At 35.7% G+C, this 18,273-nt stretch overlaps 1 protein-coding gene across 1 annotated transcript in view; it reads right to left on the bottom strand.

Moving 5' to 3' along the window:
• The window catches only part of LOC149534760 (P-loop containing nucleoside triphosphate hydrolases superfamily protein), a 189,752-nt gene that overhangs the window by 63,236 nt on the left and 108,243 nt on the right, over positions 1-18,273 (bottom strand). The window contains exons 9-10 of the mRNA XM_089803073.1: positions 16,460-16,639; positions 2,924-3,019 (exon numbers count right to left, since the gene is read on the bottom strand). Of these exons, the coding sequence (XP_089659199.1) occupies positions 2,924-3,019; positions 16,460-16,639 (276 nt within the window). The remainder of the gene's footprint in view (positions 1-2,923; positions 3,020-16,459; positions 16,640-18,273) is intronic.

Below are 18,273 nucleotides of genomic sequence, written 5' to 3'. Positions count from 1 at the left end.
TAGGCCTACATTGGCTTTGAGGTTTCAACCTCATCATTACCTAAATCAGAGATCTAACACCACTTGATACAATCCATACATATAATATGGTTAACAAGATAATGTACAAAATAATAAAATATATCATACAACACATGAGATGATTATGGACTAAGATGCACTGATATCCAATACATACAGAACAAGAATTAACCCTGTGATAGGGCAGCACTTTACAATACTGAATACTCCTATGGAATAAGCCACTCAACACTATATCTCTACAACATACCACATACATCACATACTCTTCACATGTCCTTACTATGAAGTTCACCTCTTTTCTGTTCATCTCCTCTTAGTTACAAATAGATGGCAACCACCAATTCCAATATGGTCCTATATGTTAGCTAATACAATTAGCTACACAAGTCCACATGACTAAGCGTAATGAACTTAAGGGACATGTATCGCATGTCAACATCTCCATCCACCTATAAACATTGTATAAATAGCACTAGCTACATAACAATGAGAGGTTACAAATACAAAAAGATTAAATGTATACATTTGGATTTACTACTAGTCTACTACTATGCCTTTGCCTCATTTATGCCTTAGGCTAAATCAGAATTAGATTACAAGTCTAAGTTACTATCAATAAAAGGTACTACCTAATCAATTCATGGCATCTTTAGGATCAACAACCTATCACACAGTTAAGGTCTCTCCTAAAGTCACAAGGCACTATGCATGGCCACCAACTTCTCCAATCTAGTTGAGAGGAAAGCCTATTTGACTTGACTGGTTGAATAAAGCCATATATGAACCAATACCTCTCTTTGCTAAAGGAAATGAAAACACCTATAAAAAGGAGGTAACTTGTGACCATTATCAAGTTCAACGCATCCTTGCCCTACCAAGCCCACCATCCAACAAGGCCAAATTGAACTAGTGTAGCACTATCAAACCTCATACTGTAGTAGTAAATGATGTAGTCAACTTAGCAAGTGATTCAAACATATCTTCTAGAGCAAGTACCTTAAGGAGGCTAGTTGGCCTTGACAGTGTCAACTATAGTAAAGGCATTTGTGGGTGTGTGATGCTTGAAGTTGCCATGCACCTATCATCAAAGGAAGAAGAAAGAATGACTAATTGATTCCCCTATTCAATCAGTGTGAGATTAATCTTCGTTAAAATAGCCTTGCTACTCAATCCAATGGCCAAGAAGGCCACCTGGCTAGATCTTGCTAGTGACACCTACAGTCAAGGCATTTGCGAACGTGTGATGCTTAGAGTGGTCATGCACCTATTATCAATGGAAGAAGAAAGAATAACTAATTCATTTCTCTATTCAATCAGCACGAGCTCAATCTTTGTCAAGATAGCCATGCCACTCAATCCAAACGCCAATAAGGATTTGGACCCTATAGGTAGTAGGGATTGGATGTGTGTGAGTAGACTTCTGAAAGCAATTTTGGAATGACAAATGCATGGTAGAGAACTTAATTGTTCAACCTCCTATGCTCTACAAATGAATTGACTAATGCGTACAAACAACAAGATGGAATATTTTGTGCATGTCAAACAATCATAAATGATAAGAATAAACCAATATTGTTGAGCATTCCAACTCCATCTAAATATAATGGGAACCAGACGAATCAAACCCCGTGACTACCTACCTCTTAAGCGATTTAGCTTTCCAACGCCCTATCTATCCTATTTTGACCCCCAAAAGCCTAAGGTTCCTCAAATAAAATTGATACAAAGGTATCCTTCCCTAACATAAGATAGATATCGCTAGAAACTCCATTTACCACATGACTTTTTTTGGAATCCCAACTTCTTTACCTTCCGTACCCACACTACTACTCTTTTTTCTTTTTTTGTTGAGAACACCAAAAACAAAAAAGTAGCGAAAACTTGATATCTTAGAAATTTAATTATTAATATATTATTTAACAAATTCAAATATTTGAATTAAATTTAAGAAATATGATACTGTGTTAGTTTATGATTAACAAAATTAAATGTTGAAATTAAAATTGTAAGCTTATAAATATTTTATTATTATTATAATTCATTTATATTTAATATATTATTATTTTATTTCCTATTATTTTTTTATTTTTTTTTGATAGGTAAACAGTCGAAGCCTAGGTTATTTATTATTATTATTAATAAGATTAATTATTATGTGTTAATTGCGAGTTGATTCGAACCCAAGACCTCGTCGATAAGAGGCTCGCAATTTACCAATGCGTTGTAGGCTCTTGCCTTTATTTCCTATAATTTTAATTTACTCTATAAAAAATAATAAATTCAAATTTTATATTTATTATTTATATATTTAAGAAATCAAATTTACAAAGTCATATTTAATCACAATTTTTTTATTGACTTTTATCAACTAGATATAACTCAAATTTTATTCTTGTAGAACATGGTACCTTGTGACATAGTGCAATAGGATCAAAACATGAGGATAGATCCTCAAGGTTCCATTTCCAATCCAATGTCATTATGGGATGCAAAACAGTATGCAATTGTGATCTTGCTTCCATGCACGATCCAAATTTCCCTTATTTTTATCTAGTAATAAAAGATAAAGAAAGCTTAGCTGCTGTAATGTTTTTGGTAAGTCTATATGGTGAAATAATAAAAAGAATTGGACAGAATTTAACTGTGGACATTTCCTTCAGAAGCAAATGCCAAGTAGATTATCAGCCTATGCAACCACCTGCTATCAAAAATTATAACCGTGTACTATATATAAAAAAATAAAAATAATAACAAAAAGGATAAATTTGTCACAGAAGCATGCCAACCAATCAAATTTACTTTATCATGACTATTTCCTTCTGAGTGTGATAAAGCACATTTGCATGCACTGAATGGAGCCATACATGTGAATGTAGTCAGAAACAGGATGACAACTTACAAGTGAAACTGAAGCACCAGTATTATAAGCTCTTCCAGTTCTTCCAATGCGATGTATATACCCCAAAGCGCTAAGAGGCATGTCAAAATTTATGACCTGCTAAACCGAGGATTAAAAACATTAAATAGATATTATAATTATCATGCTAGTAGTTCTGAATCTAAGAAAAATTCCAAACAATTTATTCTAATAGTACAATAGCAAGTACTTATCCAGGTGCATATTAAGTATGCAAGTTTACTGCTGATTAGAAAAAAATAGATTCCTTCCATACAATTTTATCAATTTTGGGACTGTCAAAAAAATTAAATCAAAGACAAACTTGACATCTTGTGAATCTACTCAAAACAGAGCATGTCCTCAGAATGTGGGGATGATTTCAATGAACTTATGAAAAAACATATTTAAAAGTAAAGAATAAAACCATTTTATTTATTTTCATGATGTATAACCAACTATGGTCAGTAAGATAGATCTACTACTGATTACTACTGGCATGGCAAGTGTTTTTGTTGTCGCTCAACAGAATTAATAAATCTGGAGTTAATATCTACTAATCTTAAATAATGATAAAGCTCCGGGCTGGAGCACCAACATCATGCAAGGGAGAGGACACTTAGTGTCATTCAAGCGTAGTTAATCATTGCAGCACGTTTAGATATAATACTCATGAGACCGAAGGTTGAAGCAATAAAGTCAAGCTAGAATAAACATCATATATCATATTAGTGATAAAATCATAAAAACATAAATCATTTAGATAATTTATATTCTGTCTTACAAACTATGTGCTTAAAAAATGTAAAATCTTACTGATAATGGAAAAAAGGGACCAAACCTAGCTAATGGTGCATGTTTATGCAAAAATACTGCTTTATACTTGGCTTCAAATTGCACAAATTTGCTTCAAGGCTCAGCAGCATCAAGCAATCTTATCATCCCTTTAGAATTTCTAGATGATCAGAAACTTAAGGAAACCCCAGTGCCCAAATAGTCCCTGCTAAAGATCTACACACTCATAATCCTCTGTCATGCTCAAGACTAAAACCACAGGTCCCTGCAGCTTCTCTACAATCTTCCATCGCTTATGATGCCATTATAAATTCCATCCATAACCTGCACTCTCCTAGAGTTGTTTCTATCGAAATGAAGATATAAAAGAACTAGGTCCACATAGACAGCCAGTTCTCTTTGGGTTTGCCTTACTTGTAATGATAAATGCCTACTTATTACATAGTAAATAAGCTAAGTATTTTAAACTCATTCATTTCGGAGAAGCTAATAAAGATGTACAAAAACAATTTTATGGTCTGAGATTTGTCCGACATTGGTCTGATATTTGTGTGCCAGTCTGATACTTAAAGCTAATAATTTTTTATATTTCATATATTCTATTTATAGTTATATTTATATTTAAAAAAATTATATTTCACGTCTGTGTATGACTTTTATATGTTTTTGTATGGAGTAACAAAAAACAATCCTAGCACCACCCCACCCCACCCTACCCCCACCAAAAAAGGTTTGCTGGGACCCACGAACTGATCCCCCAAACCCAAATCAGAACCAACAACCTTGCCCAAGATGATCAAATACACTCAAAAGTACCAGAGATAATTCATGCAAAAGATGCTAGACCTCCTCATATCTTCTATAGCATCCTCAAGATCAACATTCCAACTTACAGTAGCTCACTGAAAATAATCCATTATTTCCCTCTGATTAAGATACAAGCCATTATGAATTCCAACTAGATGCTCTGCTCTCCTTACAGTAGTGTTTCTCTTGATTAAGTACAAGCTGATAGAAAGAGACTGATTCTTGTATCATAGATGAATTAAGATCCTCTAGAAGATCAAACAGACTCGGGGAAAACCCAATAAATCCTTGCAAGAAAATCAAACTTTCCTCCAAACACTCTCACATTCACAAGATCAAAATCTTATCAAGAAGTACATTCCAGAAAATACTCTCTAGCCATTCTTTGATTAGGATATAAGCAAGCTTCACCGATCTTGTAGAGACATGTTCATTTCTCTTCATGGTGCATGATGTTACAAGTGTGCCAGTTTTTCTGATAGAGGAAATAATGACTGAGAAAACGAACAATTAACAAAGCTGTCAAGTTTTGAGTATAGTTTCCATTAATCCACCACTACCTAATCTAGTTCCTTTATGCCAAAACTTCTCCCCCTTTAGCTTTATTCAGTTTTAATTTTTTCTATTAAAATGGTTTATAAAATGAGTGTCATGTCCCCTTTTTCTGGGCCAGTGAGTTTTGATGCGCCATTAGCCCATTTTGCTTTGGTGCCATGGGCAAATGAGGTTTTCTATGAGATCAATGCAGTTTTGGCCTAGGCGGTCTCAATTGCAGGTTAATCGGGATTGTCACAATGGGGTTTCCAGACGCTTAATTTTTTTAGTAAGTCAGCAGGCTCAGTATTCTTGGCATCTCAGGGTTGGACTAGAAGGGCTTCATCAAGACCTTTTTGACGAGCTAACACACATACATATCCGAGTCTATCTGATCAGGATTTTAATGTCTGAAGAGATAATTGATTAATTAATAAAATGACATTATAAAATAAGTTCATTTATTAATTGTCAATTTTATTACCTATGGGCACTTTATTTCCTTAAGTGGGGGGGAAGTATTATTTGAAAAAATGAAATAGAGAAACAGAAATGGGAATGTGAAGAGGCACCTAATTGTTCTTAAAAGGGAAGAAGGAGCTCATTTCCAGCATACTTGGTTTTGTGATTTGGATTTCACTTTCTCTCTTGAGTTATTTCCAAAAGCTTCAACTTTCAACAGGTGAGAGGACAAAAATCCTCATGCTTGGGCAATGGATGGTGTTGAGATTTGAACCAGAGATGTACAAATAAACACAAGTCTAAAAATCAAGCAATCAGAAATATAAATAATTATCCTGGAAAAACCCTTTGGGCGAGGGAAACGACCCAGTCCGCACAAATGCATATCCTTTATTGAGCTTCAACAAAAATATTACAGAACTCTCTCACCCTCAGAACAAATAACATATATGCCGATCCTGAAATTCACTGTTTTACTTAAAATTGATACATGCAACAGAGAACAAAACTCTTTGTCCCAACTTGGCCAGGCTTTGTCATTAATTTCTTTAATTTATCGTTCTCCTTTACAATATCAATAGTTTATCCCTTGACAAACTATTTCAGATTATCTTGTTCTTCATAAAGATTCATGGAGCCTTCGCGAACCAGAATCAGGAATCTCTCCTTGGGAATACCAATAACAACAAAAACCTGTGACACGATGTAAAATGGGTGGGTTTATAGTTAAATTCAGTAAGATCTTGCTTACTCTGGAAATCATCCTCATTCCTTCTCCTCCAAAGATACCATAACATTCCAGTGGACAGAAAAAGCCAAAATTTTAGCAAGAATAGACCCAAAATCATCAAAATGGCCAACAAGGAAGTCAATCCAGGAAGGACCTTTCAGATTATCCCAATTAGAATTACGACCAAGAAACATAGACCAAACAGAACAGGCAAACTTGCATTTAAAGAATAAATGTTCAAATGTTTCACTACAGCCACAAAGATTAAAAAAGATCGGGTTTAACCTCGCAGAGGAAAGAACACTACCCAAAACCAACTTTTTAAACAGAAGCAACCAATGAAAGCAAGATTCTTTCGGTTCAATAGGCAAGTGCCAAATCAAATAAAAAATAAAGTGCCATTCAGGAATTGACCATTTGAGGCCCCAACAGTTATTTATCCATTTAAAATGCAATCATCTTCCTTCAACATATCATAAATCTGCTTAGTAGAAACATTCATAAGAGTAGAACTATCAAACCATTAAACTTGTGAAAGGAATTGACTGTTATTTAGAATCTTGCCAGGAAAAAGGGGCCACACTACTTTAGCAATCAAAGAGTAAATCTTTTTCTGAAAGGTTGATATATTATACTTGTCTCTAAGTTCCTCCCAAGTCCCTAACTGACTGTTAACCAGAATGTCCCTAATATACGATACTCCCTTCTTATTCCAAATTTTAGCGGAACAACTTTGAGTAAGAGCCAGAGGTTTGTTAGTAAGAGTACTTCCCCACCAAATGGATCTGTCAATAGCAAAAAATGTAGGAGCATCAACAGCACCTTTAGAACACAATAGCCCTCACACTTGACACCATGCACTCTAGAGTGAAGAAAAAACTTTAGAGCCAAAAAATTTTATCTCAAAATCACCAAAAATAATGTCACTAAATGGAACATTATGCCACACCTTAGTTTTTCTAATCGTATATTTACACAGATTATTTCTCACCAATACCTTACAAAGCTCATCACCTTGGATGGCATTAATGGCATTAAGAATTCACTTAGCAACAAGGGCAAAGCCATGGGCTCAAGGTCCATAAGACCAAAACCTCCTCTGCTCATATGCATGCAGCACCACTCCTTCACACAATGTTTTTCTGCCACCAATCCCATTTAACCACACAAAATCTATCAAGATTTTTTCCCACAGCTTGGAGTGATATTTGGCACACAACCAAGAAGAAGAGTAATAGATTGCATGAGGACAAAACGTTTTGGACACTGCCAGCAAGGGGTAACATATGTGTATGCCATTTCACATGTTTTTTTTCTCAATTTTAAAACAAACCCCACTTCCACATATCTCTCGTTAATAGCTCAATTGCAAAAATGAATCCCAAGATACCTTGTGATGGTATTCGGTCAACTCCACTTCCAACCCCTTTCAATACTGTGGGAAGGAGATTCATGAGCCCAAGCAATAACAAGGCACTTATGAGGTGCAACTTTGGCCCCAGAGGCCATGCAAAACAAAATTGAAGTCTATTCATTGCATTGTCAAAATTGTTATCATTCAGCTCAAGAAAGAGAGCAGTATCATCAACAAACTAAGCTTTTAGAAGGTCTTCATTATTAGAAAGGGTAATGCCCTTCACTATTAAGAAGGGCAGTGCCCTTTACTATGGGGCCAAGTTCATTGGCTTAGTATAAAGGGAAAAACCATGGGCTCTAAGGTCCTTAAAATCCAAACCTCCTCTACTCTGGCATGCAGCACCAATCCCACTTCACCCAATGTCTTTTTCTGCCACCCATCCCATCTAACCAGAAATGGTTGGACTGATATTTGGCATACAACCAAGAAGAAGAGTAATAGATTGCATGGGAGGACTAAACTTTTTGGACCACTTGGACCCTGTCAGCAAGGGATAACATGTGTTTGCCACTTCACATGCTTTTTCTCAATTTTAGAAAAAACCCACTCCCACATATCCTTTGTTCATGGCTCGATTGCAAAAGGAATCCCAAGATACCTTGTGATGATATTAGGTCCACTCCACTACCAACCCCTTTCAATAAACTGAGAAGGAGATTCGTGAGTCCAACCAATAACAGTGGATTTATGAGGTGCAGCTTTGGCCCCAAAGGCCATGCAAAAAAATGAAGTCTATTCATTGCATTATCAAAATTGTTATCATTCAACTCAAGAAAGAGAACAGTATCATAAGCAAACTGAGCATTTAAAATTCTTAACTGTTAGGAAGGGTAATGCCCTTCACTATGGGACTGAGTTCATTGGCTCTAAGTGTATAAAATAGGGCATCTGCAGCTATAACAAGTAAGGTGGGTACAATTGGGCAGCCCTAAGTGATAGATCTTACTAATGGAATGGTCTCTAAAATAACACCATTAACCTCCACCACAGTAGATGAAATAACCCCAACCGGTTATAACTTCGTCAAACACCAAATTCTTTTATAATTCAGTTGTTTGACATTTCGTCAAACACTTTGCAAGCAAGCTCTGATACCACTATAAGATTCCACCCCTTAATCTAATAGAAAAAATCAATTTCTGACTCTTGTAAGTTTAACAAACAATTGGTGTGCAATCTGGACGTTGAATATGCTAACACTACTGTAGTATTCCTTTTAAGGTTATTATCCAAATTTATAGTTAGGGTGATCACTGATAACCAACAGATTTACCACAGCTAATTTAACTCTTTCCCAGTCATAGAAAGAAAATGACAATGCAATATCATGTACGGTACAAAGCTCAGTATTTGTAATATGATTCAGACATAATCCATGGAATATTAAATCACCAGAGTTACATACAATGAAAACGTTTAGCACAATGTTCAAGCATCTATACAGACCTGGGTCATAAAATGGGCGTTTTACTAAATGCCTTCCATACTAAACAATAGTTATACCTGTCACTGTTAATGATCTATCCCTTTATGCCAAGCATGCTCTCGGATGGATTTCCTCACCACCAATTAGTTCAGACTTCCCTGTGATCTGTACTACACGCCTGATATTCTGAGTGTGCTGCTGTCATTTTACTACCTGTTGTCTGCCCGTGTCCTTCCTTGCGTGACAGTCAGTCTCTAGACTACTGTCATCCTGGGGAGGCCACATTCACTATTGCTGTTTTGAATGTTGTTCCCAACTGTGCAAAAACACAACTGTAATGCTCCATGTTTGTTGATGTTCTGCAGACCTGACAGTACATGGCCCAGATGATCTGTTCTATGGTGTTGGGATATGTTCACCTTCAGCTGACTAATCCTCCTAACTCTGGCTATTGTTACAAATTTCCACTACTACACATGTATGCAATAAATCTAATGTTCAAACAAACCTGATGAGAGCTGAGTTTCGCTCCTCCAATATGCACGTCCAACTGATAATAGTCTTCACGGGTACCTGGTGCAGTACTATGTCTGCCCTATTCCTGCTGATAGAAATCCGACTATCACTGGCTGCTCCTATGTTCTACACAGATATGAATGACTGTTACTGCTGCTACTAAACCACCTCACACAACCATCAAATGTAGTGGGCACTAACTTACGTTTTACACTAGCTGGTATAAAGAACTCCAGATGCCTCCTCTGCATTACTGACTTCCTTCTGATTGTTGCCCACACTATAATCAAAACATTAAGTACGGCTCCATGCCTGGTATGGATGAAGCCTTCAATGAGTGTTGGGGCTATGTCCAGCTTCTCCACTATCTCAAGGGGTTTCGTCCTCAAGATAACTAGTCACATTTAAGCAACCATTTGTATTTGATCAATATTTTCCATGCCCCTAATCCCAATGTAGTTCCACGCTTTTATAACCTCGATATGAGAAAAGACACAAACAACTAGGCAATGTGGGATAAAAGTCACTTTCATCTTAGTCACTTAAGTTACTTTTGTCATAAAGTGACTTTAAATTTGCACATTATAATATTAAAGTGACTTTATTATTGTAAGTTACTTTATAACTTTATAATAATATTAAAATATTTAAATAAACCACTTAAGTCACTTGAACTTTAATATCTCTTGAAATACTTGTCTGATTGCCATGCTGTCTGAAATAGAAATCTCTCCTCATAATTCCCCATGTGACCAAATACACTTTCTAAAAATAGAAAGAGCCCATCTCTATTACTCCTGACTTACCATACATAGAAAGTATAGCAAATGGACTCCAAATCATATCGAACAAAGACCAAATCCATAAATCCCTAAATGTTGGTGATGAATCAATCCTCAGAAGACCCTCTAACCATCCTCATTAGCCTACGAGGGTCACAATAATAGACTAATCCCTGAAATTCTGATGCTAGCAACAAATGGGGACATTACAGTAGATGAGTCTTTGAACAAAATGCAAATCCACTTACAAAAATTTGGGGGAAAGCCGAAAACCTACAACATATTGATCAAAAACTCCCATTCAATCTGGTCATATGCTTTCTCAAAATCTAATAGGATCATAGCAATGTTTTCATTCTCAGCACAAGCCCAATTTATGGCTTCCCAACTTGCAATCAAATTTTCCTATATGTATCTCCCCTTAATGAAATCAATTTTAGCTGAAATAATGCTCTTAAGAGTATTGACAATTCTCCTCGCTAGAACTTTGGCTATAATTTTATATGCCAAGTTCAACAATGTAATTGGTCTCCTATTTTTGACTTGTATCTTATCATCTCCCTCTGGAAGCAGTTCAAATAATCCTTTGCTGATAAGACCACCTACAAACCCTTTTTCAAAAGCATCTTCATACAAGTCTAGAAGTTCGATACTTATCAAATCACAATTTTCTTTATAAAACTGCACAGGTAACCCATCTAACCCAAGAGATTTCCCATTGGCCATAGATTTGATAGCCTCCTTGATTTCATTAATATTAATGCATTGGCTTATTCTAGTAGACTCATTCTAGTTGATCTTTTGTTGGATTAACTAAATGAAACCATCCATAGTTTTTTGGCTATTGTTGTCAAATTTTGAGGTAAAAAGAGTCTTATAAAACTCAAAAAATACATTCTTGATATCATTGGCATTCTTGCTAACATGACTACCAATTTGGGTTTCATCAATTAGTTCCCTTTTTGTTTAGCTCTAATGAGATTAAAAACATATTTAGATCCCCTGTCACGTCCATGGAGCCAATTCATTATAGCTCTAATTTTCTACCCCTCGATATAATAGCTTTGCAGTTTCACTAAGGTTGGTCCACAACTCTCTAGGAGATTTACCATGATTGTCCATTTTGACAAGATTGGTGGACATCCTAATAGTATTAAGATTATCTTGGTCATGGAGCAGGGAAACATTAAGTTTGAATAAGCTCCCACTTCTTTTCATGATATGGTGGCAACTTAGGGCACCCAAATTAAAATTGCATGAAATAGGAGAATGATCATACATACTGATCAGGTGCACTTAAACAAAAGAATGTCTAGCCTTTTCCAAAAAAGAGAAGTGGGAACTCTCTGCATAAACTATATCCGATCTACAGTACACTCTGCTTTTCCTAGATTGATTACTACACCAAGTAAACCAAATATCTTTAAACTATTCTCTTCCCACCAGCAATGAGATCAGTCGATTTAAGCTTTCTCTTGAACTTAGCCTAGAAATACTCTTCATTTCCTTTCCAAGTCAAATAGTTACCACAATATTTATCATCTCTATGTTCAACCATGTTAAAATCACCCATAGTAATCCACTAAACATTTGGAGGATTGGAAGCAAGCCAATCCCAAGAAATTGCTCTTACTCTATAGTCATTAGGAGCATAGATGTTGCATATCCCGAAGAGTTCCTTGTCTAGGATATTTTATTTTTATGGTTTGATATTCGTATGTGGATCGTACATTATCTCCCATGCACAATTGGAGTGGTGCTTGACTGGGTTACCATGAGGTCGGGAGGTATAACTTTTAACCATTTGGGTTCTCGAGCGGGGCATTACATATTGCATATCCTGAAGAGTTCCTCCTGTATTTTAAGGATAATTCATTGAGCTCTATGACATGGGGAGGAATTGTAAGCAATAATCTTCTCCACCCAATTTAGGCCAACTAGAATAGCAACACCCGTTGTTCCTTTGTCGTGACTAGAGAAAAAAACTTAGCATAACCCCAAATGAATTTCAGGGTATTAAAGGCATGATATCCAACCAGCTTAATCTCTTGGAGACAAACAATAGCTTTGTTTTGAAGTTTATCACACCATTTTCTAACAGTGTATTTCCTATCAAGCATTCAAGCGCTCTAACATTCCAACTGTACAGATTCATCATCATCATTAAGATTGAGAGGGTTTTTTGTTCTTGTACAATCTATTAAAACACTCATGCATAGTTGACTGCTTAGGTTTCTCCACTTCCTAAAAATTCTTGGGCTAATGTGTCTTTCCATCACCTTTCTCGTTTTTCATAGCATTTTTGCTTAGTACCTCTATAAAACCCTCATTGTCAAAAGACATGGCATCCACCAAAATCTTTTGTGGCGGTCATTTGTCTCCCTATGGATTTCACATTGTGACATGACACGGTATTGTGATATAAAGGTGCATGCTTATGTTTCCTAATGTGTTTTGTTCTTCAAATAATAGCTTCTAAATGCAATTTGTGGGGCATTTTTGTTAGTGGGGACATTATTCTCAGTATTAACAACATGGCTTCTTGGATAAACTAGTTGGCAATCACTGGGGAGGCACTATCTTTGCTATTGTTAGCAACAATAACCTCGTATTCTTCCTCAAATAGAGGTTTGGCTAAAGTTAAAAACTTTCCTTCCATCTTGTTAGAATCTACATCCTCCTTGGAGGGAGTAGAATTATTATTCAAGATTTCGACCTTATTACCATCACTAGAATTATTAGGACAGTCCACGATCTTCAAATTATCATATTCAAAATTCCTATAAGGAATGTTCAAGCCGTTTTTATCCACCACCACATTAGGGTTAACAGTAAGAACCCTTTGAATATTTTTTAGGGTTGCACAATCTCTACAAGTATGCACATTAATCTTGCAATGAAAATAGGCTCCGAGGTTACCAAGAAAATTAAACCCCCATGGATATTCATTGCCTTCAATGTTCGAAGTAATAAGCTCAAGAATATGAATATCACGCTCAAGGGCAATCAAACCCGAGCATTTGGGTGGGGTAAGGTAACCCTTGATTCTTCCACCTGCATCACCGGACCGAATGGTTTGAGCATTTAGGAATGAACAACCAAAACTCTGCTTGCACATTGTGCAATTCGACCCAATTGGGTGAAGAACGAGTAGCTTGGTCTACATTGCTATTGGGAGACTAGCAAAAGCATAGTTCCAAGAATCACGGCGATTCGCACAATTCAATGATTCGATTCAAGCCAAACAATTTTTTGTGAATTGGTGAATCGAATCAGCGATAAAGGGTTTATGAAATAAGTTACTAAATTTCAAGGGTTTTTTTAATTTGTCAATTCATGGCCGATTCACGATTGATTCGGCCTTGCCGATTCTAATTCTTGTTACTTTGCGTAAAAGGTTCTAAATAAAGATTCTCCAACATTCTAGAAATATTTTTTTTAAAACCTATCTTGCATATTATAGTTTTTGAGAAAAACAACAAATTATCATCTTTGAATCATCCTACTGAAATTGACAATGATGCCCAATTTTTTGCCCCAAACATCGTCAAACCAATCATCAAGAAAGTTTCTTGCAAGAAGAAATTTAACATCCATAAACACAAAAAAGATAGCAACATTCTTATGATGTGTTTGCTCAGATTTGATGACTCTCACCATATCTTCATTAGGAGAAAGAGAAAGGGTTTTCAAACTAGTAGGAAGGATCCTACCCTCTTATCCTCATCCAAGGTTTGAAGTTTTGAAGATGCCTCCACTTCCCATTAGACCTACATCAATTTCAGCTACCATAGATTCTACCTAGTCCTGTATTTTCTCCTCTACAGAACTCACCATTAAACATAGCAGTGTGAACATTCAACAACAAATTTCTCCTCCACCATTGCTTTGTAATATGGTTTGTTATTCTGTTGGTTTTAATCCCCACACTCTTCCACAACACCAACCTTCACCTGGGAAGTATTAATATTCTCATCACAACTTGTGTACTTTCCTCCATTACACTCTACATCCAAGGATCACACACAAGGACCACACAAGCAACCCTTAATAGCACAATATTTTCAAATGGCAGGCCACATGTGTAATATCCAAACTAAACTAAACCAAGGCAAACAAGATTAGCCAAAACCCACACTAAGAAAATCAAATGACATGAGCAAACATAAGAGAAACAAATGCAAGACAAAAGACAAGCCACGCATGCCAACAAGTACGGGTACATGCCACGAGAAGATTCACTTGTCTCCCCCAGTGAGTTCCCAACTTGCAGAGCGAAAAAATTCCCTTCATTCAGTTTGTTGAAAGAGCCACTAGCTTCTATAAAGAGAAGAAACTACTCCCAAAGCTTTATTGCCTCCTCTATATCTTTCAGGCTTCCTCATTATACATCTTGCCAAAAGTATCATAAAAATCTTGATATATCTCATCGTCATCAAAGAAAGTCACTCTTCTAGACCTATCTAAATACTAATTTGTGCTCATCGCATAGTTTGCCATGTGTAGTAATTTGTTACATTTAATAAGGGATCCATTCATCTGATTAGAGAGTTATAATGTGAGATCGTTTCAATGAATCTTCTCATTTACATGGTTAATCATGACATCAAATTTTGGTATGCTTTTTTAAGAGTAGAATGTGCATGTAATGGGTCACCCAGACTATAAGGTCACATAATAAGACTATATTTACAATCTTCCCACCAATCAAAATTGGAAAACTTATTTCTAATCTTTTTCCGTTCTTTGAACTTGGGACTCTTCCTACCCTAACCATTCAATACTTACAACCATACTCCATACAAGTTATTGCACGTGAAGCATCGTCTCCAATTAAATTATGTACCTAAAATTCTAGTATCATTGAGACTGTTGATTTCATCCTCATGTGGATCTTCAATAAGGATGCTAGTGGCTGTAAATAAGCATCTGCACACACCAGGCTGTCTTCCTCCATGTTGCAATCTTATTCCAAACATTGAACATGATTCTGAACATCAAAACACCTGCTTGCTTCCATAGTAAAATCCCAACCAAATCTCATCCTAGGGTGTATCAGACCAGGCAAGGTAATCCTGCCAGTCTGGTAACATGGTACAAGGTAATAAGGACGCTGGTGGCTGTAGAGAAGCATCTGCATACACCGGGCTGTCTTCCTCCATGTTGCAATCTTCTTCCAAACATTGAACATGATTCTGAACATCAAAACAACTGCTTGCTTCCATAATAAACTCCCAACCAAATCTCATCCTAAGGTGTATCAGACCATGCAAGGTAATCCTGCCAGTATGGTAACATGGTACAATGATATTATTACATTTAGTGGCCTTGTAAAATCCTTCAACTTCAAACTAGCTAAAGTACCCAACAACTAACTACCATGGACTTAATAAATTAACCAATAACTAATGTCTATTTGGTCATTTTACATGTATATCAATTTATTATTTATTATTATCAACTCAAGTCATGCACTAATTCCCAAAGTAGACAAGAAAAGTAAAATGATACCACGGTAAATTACAGAAGCTTAACAAAGAATGTTACAGCAATCAGCACCTCATTGAAAAGTGTTTTAAAAATGTGTATTTCAAAGTTTCCTAGTAGAGAAAACCACCCACACAAAGACCAAAAATCTATATTATCAACATTTTGTCTCTTGTTCCCCCTCCTTCGCTATATGCACTAGTTTCTTGACTACCTATGTGGGCAGTACCTTGTTACATATTATTTTTTCTTTTGTTCCTTCCCCTTTATATGGCATTTCTACATTACTCTTCCTCGAAATTTCTATTGTAAGCTGCTGGTTCTTGGCTCCTGTTGACCTGCTTCTGGTTATCCATGGGCATTGATATTATTTATTTATTTATTTATGTAGAAAAAAATGCTAATCATATAAGACTTGAGGCATTTGAGTCTACATGAACACTAAAGCAAAAACAATTTAACCATTATTTTAAAAATTAGGATCATGCATGCTGAAATTATAAGGCCAAAAATCCAGATAACAAGATTGAATCCAAGCTTATTAATAAGTCCAATCAAATAAAGAAAGTATTGATCAGTATACCGTATGAACATTTTTAAAGTCAATTCCTCTAACCACTCCATATTCAGAATCCAACACCCTCTTCTGGTGTTTTTTCGATCTTTTGATAAGATGCAAGACTTGTTCAATGGGCTCCTCTGCTTTTGCAGGTTTACTGTCATCTGTTGCTATCATATAATCAAATATGCCTAAGTTGAACTCCTGCAAGATAGCTCAACATTAGTTCAAGTGAACGCAGGAATAGATGAGAACAATATTCCCATTCTCTGAGATCTTTGCTTCACATCAATAATCTCTCCTTCAGTCTGTTTAATATTCTTAAAAAAATATGCCAATTGGATAGCTTGTATAAACATCAACTCAATGCTTAGTGAACCAAAATATAAAATCTGATATCATAAGAGAACACAGTAACATACTGCCATGTGTAGATCGTATATTTTCTGCTTCGGCTTACATAGAACTATAAATGTATCATACTACAGCCTCTTGAACTTTACATCATAAGAAAGTAACATTATTGATATAAGAATCATATGATGCACATCACTACTGTGAAAATTGTCAACAGACTTTCACATTAAAGTAATAAGAAAAATTTATGCTTAAAGAAGAACTAAAAGCTAAAACATGAACATGATCTCTAAATCTGTGCTTTGACAGATCAATTAAAGCCTTGGAAAAATCTTCAAAGCACAAAGACTGCAAGGGTTAATATCAAAATAAACAAACAAACGGACAGCAAGGGTTGGAAAGTTGTAGGTCATAAGCCAGGCCAGCAAATAAGCAATCAGTTCAATTTAAGATCTGTAGATATTCAAATTTACTTTAGAGCACCCTAGAAATATATCAATAATATATATTAAACCATAGCTGAAATATAAACTGTATGCCTAATATTTAATACAAAAATGAAAATCTACGCCTCGTGATTACATTACAGGACAAATTTAAAATAAGATACAACAAAAATAAATATGGCTAAATGTACCTTCCACCTCAACAAAAGCAGCTGGAATAAAGTTTTAATATTGCATTGCTTTCAAGTAACTTCAATGATAATTTCCATATCCAAGATATGTCTTTGAGGTATTCTGTTTTTGCAATATCCCTGATTATTGTGCAATTTTTAAGCCTTTTCAATCTGAATCATTACAGTTGACTTGAAGACGTGGAATTTAATTGCAATGTTGCCTTTCTTGTGTACATGACAAATTTAGATAATTTCAGATTTGCCAAGCTTATGATAATTTAACAGTAATAGAACACAAATTTCTTTTGGCATCAAAGATTGACTTAAAGGTAAAAATTTAAGCACCTGCAGAAAATTTAAAAATAAATAATAAACTCAGATTTGAATATAATTTCTGGTCTTATAATAGAATAATCAAATGCTTACGCAGGTCTGCAAATACACTTCTTATAAATGCTGATTCAACACCTAGCATGAAGAAGTGAATGATGCAAAGCAACATAACAGAGATATTTATTGCTAATCTTTCACAAGGTTCCAACTGGAGATCAGAGTACTCAGGAAAGTGCACAGAAGCATTCAGTTTGCGTCCCTGCGATTTTCAGCTTAAACTTAATCTATGTCCGGATGCTAGAGAAGGAAGATTCTAGTTTTGTCTTCAGCTACCACAATGAATCCCAGCAACATTTGACCTTCACAGGCAGCTTTATCATCTCGAAGCAAATAAATACCAAGTATGTATTTCAGCTGGCTGGCACCCAAGGAATACACAGTTTGACCAGTCACAATACTCCCTCTGTTGCTAATAGTAATCATAGTTTGATTTGGAAAAGTTCATGCCAAAGAAGAATTGCCTCACAGA

The sequence above is a fragment of the Cupressus sempervirens genome, chromosome 10 (genome assembly GCF_028749045.1).
Source record: "Cupressus sempervirens isolate cs-2001-9-10 chromosome 10, ASM2874904v1, whole genome shotgun sequence".
Classification (NCBI taxonomy): domain Eukaryota; kingdom Viridiplantae; phylum Streptophyta; class Pinopsida; order Cupressales; family Cupressaceae; genus Cupressus; species Cupressus sempervirens.
Note: the sequence above shows the minus strand (reverse complement) of the source record. Positions and strands in the feature narration are given on the sequence as shown.